This window comes from Oncorhynchus keta, chromosome 1 (assembly GCF_023373465.1).
Source record: "Oncorhynchus keta strain PuntledgeMale-10-30-2019 chromosome 1, Oket_V2, whole genome shotgun sequence".
Taxonomy (NCBI): Eukaryota; Metazoa; Chordata; class Actinopteri; order Salmoniformes; family Salmonidae; genus Oncorhynchus; species Oncorhynchus keta.
In genome coordinates, this window is record NC_068421.1 from 63,132,748 (window position 1) to 63,145,130 (window position 12,383).

At 39.6% G+C, this 12,383-nt stretch overlaps 1 protein-coding gene across 1 annotated transcript; it reads right to left on the reverse strand.

The window, feature by feature from the left end:
• Positions 1-2,737: 2,737 nt before the first annotated feature.
• LOC118363756 (uncharacterized) lies at positions 2,738-11,508 on the reverse strand. Its single transcript, XM_035745280.2, has 2 exons — positions 11,350-11,508; positions 2,738-4,793 (listed from the first exon to the last, which is right to left on the reverse strand). The coding sequence occupies exon 2, from the start codon at positions 4,787-4,789 to the stop codon at positions 2,738-2,740; it is 2,052 nt and encodes a 683-aa protein (XP_035601173.2). The 5' UTR covers positions 4,790-4,793; positions 11,350-11,508.
• Positions 11,509-12,383: the final 875 nt, after the last annotated feature.

Here is a 12,383-nt window from a genome sequence, read left to right on the forward strand (position 1 = left end):
TAATACTGCAAAAAATGTGGCCAAGTAAGTCCCTTTTTGTCCTGAATACAATGTGTTATGCTTTGGGCAAAAAACAAAACATTACAACACACAACACTGAGTATCACTCTCCATATTTTCAAGCATAGTGGTGGCTGTATCATGTTATGGGTATGCTTGTTAAGGACTGGGGACATTTTCAGGATAAAAAATAAATGAAATGGAGCTAAGTACAGGCAAAATCCTAGAGGAAAACCTTGTTCAGTCTCCTTTCCAACAGACACTGGGAGTTGGATTCACCTTTCAGCAGGACAATAACCTAAAACACAAGGCCAAATCTACCTTGGAGTTGCTTACCAAGATGACAGTGAATGTTCCTGACTGGCCAAGTTACAGTTTTTACTTAAATCTACTTGAAGATCTATGGCAGGACCTGAAAAGGGTTGTCTAGCAATGATCAACTACCAATTTTACAGAGTTTGACATTTTTTTGAACATAATTTTAAAAATCCAGGTGTAGAAAGCTCTTAGAGATTTACCCAGAAGGACTCACAGCTGTAATTACACAGCTGTAGGTGCATCTACAAAGTATTGACTCAGGGGGGTGAATACGGAATACTTATGTAAATGAGACATTTCTGTATTTCCTTTCCAATAGATTTGCAAACATTTCTAAAAACATGTTTTCACGTTGTCATTATGGAGTATTGTGTTTTGATGAAAAAAACTATGTATTTAATCAATTTTGAATTCAGGCTGTAACACAACAAAATGTGGAATAAGTCAAGGGGTATGAATACTTTCTGAAGGCACTGTAGATGCCTTGGGGCCAATTCAAGGAAGTAACTGCTGAACCATCTGTAGCATGTTGTCACTTGTTAACTGGCACAATCACCATAGTTTTACTCTGCCAGTTTATCTCTTGACCAAGGCTGAAGTCATTTGACCACCCCCAGCCAGCATTCTACTGTAAATTGCTCTTGAACAGATACAAGGCCGATACCTGAGTATCGGCTTGTTTGACCTTGGCTTGGGGGTGGTTAGTAAATATTAGTTATCAACCTAGTCACACATAATGGTTTTGTCCCTAGTCAGAGGTGTTAAGGATTCATGACTGTCTATTCACATTAAGAAACTGATGCAGCTTGCTGTAAGAGCTGCCACTTAATGTTTCCCCAGGAGATCTGGCAGTGTTGCTTACCATTCCAGGGGCTGTGACACTGAATGCCTGCAAATACTCAGTGAGCACACACAAGTCATATGCTCTGAATCTGATACTGTACTTTCCAATTACTCAACATCATACAAAAAAGGAATGTCCACCTAGGTCTCTATCATATATCTTGTATTATGTAACAGACACACTGCTAACCCATTGCCCAATGGGTTACTTGTTGCGCAAATAGGGCTCAAGGAAATGAGACATTAGCAATGCTAGTTTGCTTGGGGCTGAGCTATCTCCCCTACATATTTATATGGACAGTGAAGCTAAAACGTTTCATTTGGTTCTATAGTCCAGCTTTTTGGATTTGAGATCAAATATTTTACAGAGAGGACAGTACAGAATGTCACCTTTTATTTGAGGATATTTTCATACATTGGCCTATCTGTTTTACCTTTAGCAATAAAAGCATATCTAGTCCCCCCATTTGAAGGTGTCATAAGTATTTGGACAAATTCACTTATAGTGTATTCATTTTAGTCACAAGTTTAGTATTTGGTCCCATATTCCTAGCCCGCGATGACTGCACCAAGCTTGTGATTCTACAAACTTGTTGGATGCTTTTGCATTGTGTTTTATTTGGAAAATTAGGCCTTTTATAAACGCATTTCATGCAATTCTATATAATTTTACATGACTGCAGACTTTAGCAGAATATTTTGTAATACCGCACAAATGATTGAAATGTCAGGCTACTTTGACACTGACAAACTGAAAATGTGAGATCATTAAAAACGACCTAGTCTTGAATCCATCAATAGCCTAGTCCTAAATGTGTGGAGGAGAAACACATATTGTACAATATGAGGGGAAAATTATAGTCCTAAAAAAGCTTTTCAGTTGCACAGACTAACCCAATGATGCGCAGCTCACTCACCAGCGATGGCCAATACACTCGTGCCAAAATCCTATTTCTCTCCTTTTATACTGAACAAAAATATAAACTTAACATGTGACAATTTTAATGATTTTACTGAATTACATGACACTGATGTCCAAATACATTTGTAGGAGAGTTTATATATTACATTATATATTTGGGGCATCAGGTTGCCTAGTGGTTAGAGCGTTGGGCTAGTCACCGAAAGGTTGCAAGATCGAATCCCTGAGCTGGAAAGGATCTGTTGTTCTTCCCCTGAACAAGGCAGTTAGCCCACTGTTCCTAGGCCGTCATTGAAAATAAGAATGTGTTCTTAACTGACTTGCCTAGTTAAATAAAGGTAAAGCAAAAACATTTGTTTTTTCTGGTTTAGTACATTTAGATCAGTGCTCAAATCCTAAGAGAATGTGTCCCCCTAGTGTTTACTTTCCGAAACTACTCCAGCTCGCCTAAAAACATTGCACAGAATTAAGGGATAAATGCAAAATAATAATATCTGTATTTATTTGATGTTGGTCAAAATAAATTATTATTTCTTCAGAAAGAGGACTCATGTTGAGGGAAATACATTTTTCTTCCTTCAGGACTCCTGTTGAGGGAAAATAAGAAATTATTACTAAAGGGCAAATATCTTTGAATGATAACATTGCATTGTATCAGCCATAGAGTACATTCTTTATGTTGGTACTCACAGTGATAAAAAAAGATGTTCCAAACCTGCAGGGTCTGCTAGTTGACACTGATGGCTGCTCTGACAGACAGGTAGTCTGTGTCTGTGGAGATGCATTGTCTCTTCCCTCCCCTTCTGTGCTCCTTGCTATCAACTCTCTGTGCACGTTGGATCCTTTGTGTAGTGAATATTTATTTAGATTGGATCCACATTTCAAACACATTGTGAGTACTGGATACTCGGAATGGAAACACTTCTTAGAAAAAGGCCCAAAAGCGACTTTGGGAAATCCTCTTTCTTGAATCTCAGCAGCACTGGATTCTGATAGGCTATGGGAGTTGTTCTGGTTGTTCTGTTGTTTTTTACTCATTTCTTTGAGGTCGTTAGTTTTGGATGTAGCTGATGTCTGAGGCTCTTTGGGCTCCACAGGGATATCCTTAAACTTAGAGGCCGCTCGGGGGTGTTGGACTTTGGCTCCAGGGTGACTTCTCTTGTACAGGTCTTTGGCCACACTCTCAGGAACCTCAAATGCCTTCAGAGAGTCCATTATCCGTTTTGGGTAACCCCAGTTTTTGTGAGCCTTCTTTTTCCTCACATTGCCCTCTAAAGCCTCTTTCTGTTCGTCAGTCAAAAATGGCAAGTCACTTGTCATCACCTCTATGTCATACTTGGGCTTTGGGGAAACTCTGCTATGGTCTATATTTGGTGCCTTGGGAATTAGGGCTTCAATAGACTTTGTCACCTCATGAGGCAGACCCCAGAGGTGTTGGATTTTCTTGCGTTTGATGTGGAACTCTAGCTTGTCTCTCATTTCTTTGCTGATGAAAAGTGTCTTAGAGCAATTAAATTCCAACTCTACCTCTGATGATGTCACTTCCTTAGGCTGAGAAGTTTCTTCGGGTGTGATCAGTTCCATGGACTTGCTGAAGATGGTGGGCGCTCCCAATACATTTTCCAAACGCTTCTGTTTCAGGTTCATCTCAAGAAGTTGAATGGATGCCCTTTCCATGAATAAAACATGTTTCACTCTGGGTATAGGGATGTGAATACCTGGTCCGACTAGCTTCTTCACTAACCTGTTAGGACAGGCATTTCCCTGTGGCTTAGACAAGAGATCCATCTTTTCCCGTTTCTGATCATTGAAGGCTACCCGGGATATATCAGTAGAGTTCATTTTTGATAATTTGCCAAAAGATTTTTCCTTCATTTTGATAAGATATTCAAACATGGCAAGACTTTTTTGAAATGGGGTCTTTGCATTTTCCTGTTCGGGATCTGTAACTTTGTCACACACCATAGTTCGATGTTTTTCCTCTTCAACATTGAAAACAAGCTCAGGAATCTTCTTTGTGGCCTCTTTCCAGATACTGTTCTCTAGACTGTGCATCCCCTGCAATTCTACTGGTAGTGGGTTATTCAACTCTGACCTGCCAGCAGGACCTTTGTTAGTAGAGCATGGCTCATCCTTGGAAACCACTGGTGGAGCATGGATCGCTTCACTCATCTCAGATCTTACAGACACAAGAGTGGATAGACTGGATCTTGAGGAGCTGAGGGAGGACCAGGAGTTAAATGAGCTGATATAATCAGATGACCCCATAATGCTCAGAGGCCAAAAGCTGTTCTCAGTCTTACTGCTGGTGGTGGTTTTGTTTCTGGAATCTGGAGTGTCCACCCTGATGTCGACGCACCTGCCACCATCATTGTTACACAGGTGCATAGACCTGCACTGTCTGCAGTCAGACGGTAACTCGACATGAAATTTGGAGGAAAATGAAGGTTTTCCCTTTGTATCAAGTTCACTTGCCGTGTTGTAGAAAGAGTCAAATTCAGAGTCATATTCAGTAGTAAGGCTACAACCTGAGCTTGAGTCAACATAGGAATCTGGAGACTGCTGCCACCTTGGCTTCCTCTGTCTTCTGCTCCTACAGCTGACCTTGTGCACAGATCTGTTCTCCAGCAGATCATCCAGTTCATTCACATGGTCTAAGCAGCTACTGTATAGGGTGTAGCTCTGGGTGGTCAAATCCTTCAACATGTCCCTTGTGAGAAAAGATACCACTGATATTTGTAAAACATTTTTTGAAGAGATGTATGAAATGACTTAAGTGTTGGCTAGAGCACACACACACTCTCTCTCTCTCTCTCTCTCTCTCTCTCTCTCTCTCTCTCTCTCTCTCTCTCTCTCTCTCTCTCTCTCTCTCTCTCTCTCTCTTTATTGGCATGTTTACATTGTCAAAACAAGTGAAATAGATACAAGAGAAATAAACAATAAAATATTAACAGGAAACATTAAAAGTTTACAAAAACTTCCAAAAGAATATATACAGTGTTGTAATGATGTGCAAATAGGTTTTATTTACAATGGTGTTTGTTCTTCACTGGTTGACCTTTTCTTGTGACAACAGGTCACAAATCTTGCTGCTCTGATTGCACACTGTGGTATTTCACATGGGAGTTTATGGGAGTTTATCAAATGGAATTTGTTTTCAAATTCTTTGTGGGTCTGTGTCGTTTGAGGGAAATATATGTCTCTAATATGGTCTTACATTTGGCAGGAGGTTAGGAAGCGCAGCTCAGTTTCCACCTCATTTTGTGGGCAGTGTGCACATAGCCTGTCTTCTCTTGAGAGCCAGGTCTGCCTTCAGCTGCCTTTCTCAATAGCTAGACTATGCTCACTGGATCTACATAGTCAAAGATTTCCTTCATTTTAGGCATTCTAGTTTGCTCTGTTTTTTTTTTTTAAATGATCTCCAATGTGTCAAGTAATTATCTTTTTATTTTCTCATGATTTGGTTGGGTCTAATTGTGTTGCTGTCCTGGGGCTCTGTGGGGTCTGTTTGTGTTTGTGAATAGAGACCCAGGACCAGCTTGCTTAGGGGGCTCTTCTCCGAGTTCATTTTTCTGTAGGTGATAGCTTTGTTATGGAAAGTTTGGGAATCACTTCCTTTTAGGTGGATGTAGAATTTAACGTCTCTTTTCTGGATTGTGATAATTAGCAGGTATCGGCCGAATTCTACTCTTCATGCATTATTTGTTTTTTTATGTTGTACACTGAGGATATTTTTGCAGAATTCTTGGTTAGTGAGCATACCTCTGACCTCACAATCACAAAGGGCACAGGGTTCTACAGTGCCTTGCAAAAGTATTCATCCCCCTTGGCGTTTTTCCTATTTTGTTGCATTACAACCTGTAATTTAAATAGATTTTTATTTGGATTTCATGTAATGGACATACACGTAATAGTCCAAATTGGTGAAGTGAAAAAAAAATTACTTGGTTAAAAAAATAATGAAAAAGAAAAATCTGGAAAAGTGGTGTGTGCATGGTGTGTGCAAAACTCGTCTTTCAACCCCTCCACAAATTTATTGTTAAACTATTGTTTTGGCAAGTCGGATAGGACATCTACTTTGTGCATGACACAAGTAATTCTTCCAACAATTGTTTACAGACAGATTATTTCACTGTATCACAATTCCAGTGGGTCAGAAGTTCACTGTGCCTTTAAACAGCTTGGAAAATTCCAGAAAACGATGTCATGGCTTTAGAAGCTTCTGATAGGCTAACTGACATCATTTGAGTCAATTGGAGGTGTACCTGTGGATGTATTTGAAGGCCTACTTTCAAACTCACTGCCTCTTTGCTTGACATCATGGGAAAATCAAAAGAAAACAGCCAAGACCTCAGAAAATAAATTGTAGACCTCCACAAGTCTGGTTCATCCTTGGGAGCAATTTCCAAATGCCTGAAGGTATCACATTCATCTGTACAAACAATAGTACGCAAGTATAAACACCATGGGACCACGCAGCCGTCATACCGCTCAGGAAGGAGACGCATTCTGTCTCCTAGAGATGAGTGCAAATCAATCCCAGAACAACAGCAAAGAACTTTGTGAAGATGCTGGAGGAAAAAAGGTACAAAGGTATCTATATCCACAGTAAAAACAAGTCCTATATCGACATAATCTGAAAGGCCACTCAGCAAGGAAAAAGCACCTGCTCCAAAACCACCATAAAAATGCCAGACAAAGGTTTGAACTGCACATGGGGACAAAGATAGTACTTTTTGGAGAAATGTCCTCTGGTCTGATGAAACAAAAATAGAACTGTTTGGACATAATGACCATTGTTATGTTTGGATGAAAAAGGGGGAGGCTTGCAAGCCGAAGAACACATCCCAACCGTGAAGCACGGGGGTGGCAGCATCATGTTGTGGGGGTGCTTTGCTGCAGGAGGGACTGGTGCACTTCACAAAATAGATGGCATCATGAGGAAAGAAAATGATGTGGATATATTCAAGCAACATCAGTCAGGAAGTTAAAGCTTGGTCGCAAATGGGTCTTCCAAATGGACAATGACCCCAAGCATACTTCCAAAGTTGTGGCAAAATGGCTTAAGGACAACAAAGTCAAGGTATTGGAGTGGCCATCACAAAGCCCTGACCTCAATTGTTTAGAAAATTTGTGGGCAAAACTGAAAAAGCACGTGCAAGCAAGGAGGCCTACAAACCTGACTCAGTTATTCCAGCTCTGTCAGGAGGAATGGGCCAAAATTCACCCAACTTATTGTTGGAAGCTTGTGGAAGGCTACCCAAAATGTTTGACCCAAGTTAAATTTAAAGGCAATGCTACCAAATACTAATTGAGTGAATGTAAACTTCTGACCCACTGGGAATGTGATGAATGAAATAAAAGCTGAAATAAATGATTCTCTACCATTATTCAGACCTTTGACCTAAGACAGGGCATTTTTACTAGGATTAAATGTCAGGAATTGTGAAAAACTGAGTTTAATTGAAATATTTGGCTAAGGTGTATGTAACCGTCCATCTTCAACTGTATTCACCCCGTTTGCTATGAAGCCCCTAAATAAGATCTGGTGCATCCAATTACCTTCAGAAGTCACACAATTAGTTAAATAAAGTCCACCTGTGTGCAATCTAAGTGTCACATGATTTGTCACGTGATCTCAGTATATATACACCTGTTCTGAAAGGCCCCAGATGTCACGTTCTTCAAAATGAGCAGACCAAGGCGCAGCGTACATCGAGTTTCACAAGTTTATTTAAATGAAACAAAACAGCAAGTGAAACATCTGGAGTGCTCACAGGCACTACACAAACCAGAGATTTGAGACTGGGACAGAGGTTCACCTTCCAGCAGGACAATGACCCTAAGCATACTGCTAAAGCAACACTAAAGTGGTTTAAGGGGAAACATTTAAATGTCTTGGAATGGCCTAGTCAAAGCCCAGACCTCAATCCTATTGAGAATATGTGGTATGACTTAAAAATTGCTGTACACCAGCGGAATCCATCCAACCTGAAGGAGCTGGAGCAGTTTTGCCTTGAAGAATGGGCAAAAATCCCAGTGGCTGATGTGCCAAGCTTATAGAGACATACCCCTAGAGACTTGCAGCTGTAATTGCTGGAAAATACTTAGGGGGTGAATCGTTACGCATTTTTTGTCTTATTTCTTGTTTGTTTCACAATATAAAATATTTTGCATCTTCAAAGTGGTAGGCATGTTGTGTACATCAAATGATACAGACCCCTCAAAAATCTATTTTAATTCCAGGTTGTAAGGCAATAAAATAGGAAAAATGCCAAGGGGGGTGAATACTTTCGCAAGCCACTGTATAACTGATTCAAGTATTTTTTTGCCAGATTCTAATTGGTATGTCGAATTTTAAGTTCCTTTTGATGGCATAGAAGGCTCTTCTTGTCTTGTCGCTCAGATCGTTCACAGCTTTGTGGAAGTTACCTGTGGTGCTGATGTTTCGGTCGAGGTTTGTATAGTTTTTTGTGTGCTCTAGGGAAACAGTGTCTAGATGGAATTTGTATTCGTGGTCCTGGCAATTGGACCTTTATTGGATCACCATTATTGTTGTCTTACTGAGATTTACTGTCAGGGCCCAGGTCTGACAGAATATGTACAGAAGATCTAGGTGCTTCTGTAGGCCCTCCTTGGTTGGGGACAGAAGCACCAGATCATCAGCAAACAGTGGACATTTGACTTCAAATTCTAGTAGGATGACGCCGTGTGCTGCAGACTGTTCTAGTTCCCTCGCCAATTCATTGATATACAGTACCAGTTTAAAGTTTGGACACCTACTCATTCAAGGTTTTTGAAAAAAAAATTTAAACTATTTTCTACATTGTAGAATGATAGTGAAGACTTCAAAACTATGAAGTAGTAACCAAAAAAAGCGTTTGAACAAATGTAAATATATTTTATATTTGAGATTGTTCGAAGTAGTCACCCTTTGCCTTGAGGACAACTTTGCACACTTAGCATTCACAGCCAGCTTCATAAGGTATTCATTCACCTGGAATGAATTTCTATTAATAGGTGTGCCTTGTTAAAAGTTCATTTGTGTAATTTATTTCCTTCTTAATGCATTTGAGCCGATCAGTTGTGTTGTGACAAGGTAGTGGCGGTAAACAGAAGATAGCCCTATTTGGTAAAAGACCATGTCCATTTTATGGCAACAACAGCTCAAATGAGCAAAGAGAAATGACAGTCCATCATTACTTTAAAACATGAAGGTCAGTCTATCTGAAAAATTTCAAGAACTTTGAAAGTTTCTTCAAGTGCAGTCACAAAAACCATCAAGCGCTATGATGAAACTGGCTCTTATGAGGACCGCCACAGGAAAGGAAGACCCAGAGTTACCTCTGCTGCAGATGATAAATTCATTAGAGTTACCAGCCTCAGAAATTGCATCCCAAATAAATGCTTCACAGAGTTCAAGTAACAGACACATCTCAACATCAACTGTTCAGAAGATACTGCGTGAATCAGGCCTGAACAGATGATCTCAGCATGTGTAATTCTTACCCTGATGTGGGGGTGCTTTGCTGGTGACACTCTCTGTGATTTATTTCAATATCAAGGCACACTTAACCAGCATGGCTACCACAGCATTCTTCAGCAATACGGCATCCCATCTGGTTTGCGCTTAGTGGGACTATCATTTGTTTTTCAACAGGACAATGACCCAACATACCTCCAGGCTGTGTAAGGGCTATTTGGCCTCCACAATCAGCCGACCTCAACCCAATTGAGATGGTTTGGGATGAGTTGGACCGCAGAGTGAAGGAAAAGTATCCAAAAAATGCTCAGTATATGTGGGAACTCCTTCAAAGCTGTCATCAAGGCAAAGTGTGGCTATTTTGAAGAATCTAAAATATATTTTGATTTGTTTAACACTTTTTCGGTTACTACATGATTCCATATGTGTTATTTCATAGTTTATTATTCTACAATGTAGAAAATAGAGAAAAGAAATAGAAAAAAAATTAAATGAGTAGGTGTGTTCACACTTTTGACTGGTACTGTATATGTTGAAGAGGGTGGGTTTTAAGCTGCATCCCTGTCTCACCCACCGGCCCTGTGGAAAGAAATGTGTGTGTGTTTTGCCAATTTTAACAACACACTTGTTGTTTGTGTATATGGATTTTATAATGTTGTATGTTTTCCAATTTGACATTTGCTCAGTATATTGTTTTCACTGAGGAAATGTACGAGTCTGGTGTTAATTATAATGCAGAGGATTTTCCAAAGGTTGCTGTTGACGCATATCCCACGGTAATTATTGGGGTCAAATTTGTCTCCACTTTTGTGGATTGGGGTGATCTTTCCTTGGTTCCAAATATTGGGGAATATGCCAGAGCTGAGGATGATGTTAAAGAGTTTAAGTATAGCCAATTGGAATTTGTGGTCTGTATATTTTATCATTTCATTTCGGAGATCATCAACTCCATAGGCCTTTTTGGGTCGGAGGGATTGTATTTTGTCCTGTAGTTCATTAAATATAATTGGAGAATCCAGTGGGTTCTGGTAGTCTTTAATAGTTGATTCTAAGATGTGTATTTGATTGTTTATATGTTTTTGCTGTTTGTTCTTTGTTATAGAGCCCAAACGATTGGAGAAGAGGTTTATCCATACATCTAACTCTTTGTGTTGTTGTTTATTATTTTAGTGGTTCACCATAGTGAAGGCCTATGCTCAGGTTTTCTGGGTCTCTGTGTTTTTGGTTGGATAGGGTCAAATATACTGTTTACGTGTTATACTGCCATGTTTGCACCTTCACTATTACAGTGAAACATTTAGTCCAGGAAATTGTCGAGAAGGGATTGAATTTGTTGTTGCAACTTTTTGTTGTTGTTGTAGATTTCCACACTCATTTTTTCCACCCATTGCATTTCTTAATATTATTCAGTTCCTTCGGATTTGATGCCTCATGATTGAGCATAGCTCTGTTCAGGTGGAGTGCGATTTTGCTGTGATCTGATAAGTGTGTCAGTGGACTGACTGTGAACGCTCTAATAGGCTCTGGGTTGAGGTCAGTGATAAAGTAGTCTGCAGTATTACTGCCAAGAGATGAGCTATATGTGTACCTACTGTAGGAGTCCTCTCGAAGCCTACCATTGACTATGTACATACCAAGCGTCCGACAGAGCCGCAGAAGTTGTGACCCGTTTTTGTTTGTTATGTTGTTGTAGTTGTGTCTAAGGGGGCAAATTCGGTCTCTCTCACATATACACACACAAACACACAAACACACACGCAAACAAACATGTTTCTAAACTTACAACAAATCTGTGTCGTCGAAGTCTTCATCCTTTCTTCTCCATAGATCCCATAAGCACCACAGAATGAGGCCCGAGCAGAATAAAAACACAGCGGTCTTGATAAGGATTGCCACATCAAGACCCAGGAATAGAGGCCGAGAAGAGACATTCAACCCGTTGCTGAAATCATGATTTGCGGTAGCAAACATATTGGCGATGGAAACCATCATCTAGCTGGCTTACTACATTTTGTGTTCAGAATTTTCCCCGTTAATGGTGCGTTTAGAAAATTCGTCAAGAACATACATTGGAGCGGTCTAAGCGTCATAAACGATTGCGTATTGCGTTCTTATTTATGACACAGTAGACACACAACTATTTCAAGCAAAGTCAAAGACAACTAACTATACACAGTAATAAAATGCATGCATTTGCTTTTAATCGACTTATTTACTTGAATGTCTACCATGAAAAAAAGTGTTTGTTCCTTATAGTCTAATTAACCCACCTATTGTGTTCGTTTCGTGTTAATTAATTCTGTGTTCCCGCTCCAAAATTATTATAGTTTGTAGCTGATTATAAATCCATAACAATCCATATATTATCACCTAATGTTGTGTTAAATCTTTTTGATCAACTTAAGTTCTTGTGAACATTATACGTTTTGAACTTCTATTTGATATTTATGGCCTGTCGGCCTCATTGACCTGAGCTCATACAACTCGTTTTTGAGTAAAAAAAGCATAATATATGGATTATTTTGACTATAACAAATACTCAGATGAAACATATTGTGCTATTTATTCCAGACTACTTCCTCCTCTAATGCATCTTCATTGTCAGTGTCTTCCTGGGAGAGGAAGTGTGTCCATCTGATGAATGGGCATGTGCCGGACTCAATTTTATACACTAAATGTAGTCTCACCTATTAATTTCTAATGACTGGTCATTTTTGACCGGGAACACCATATGTGTACAAAAGTCAAATAAAACACCCCACATTTTATGAAAATCATCAAAATGTATTTTGTGTGTTCAGATGCCCTGTGTGGACA

Coding starts and splice junctions, on each gene's coding strand:
- LOC118363756 (XM_035745280.2), bottom strand. CDS start 4,789: ATGTTGAAGGATTTGACCACCCAGAGCTACACCCTATACAGTAGCTGC.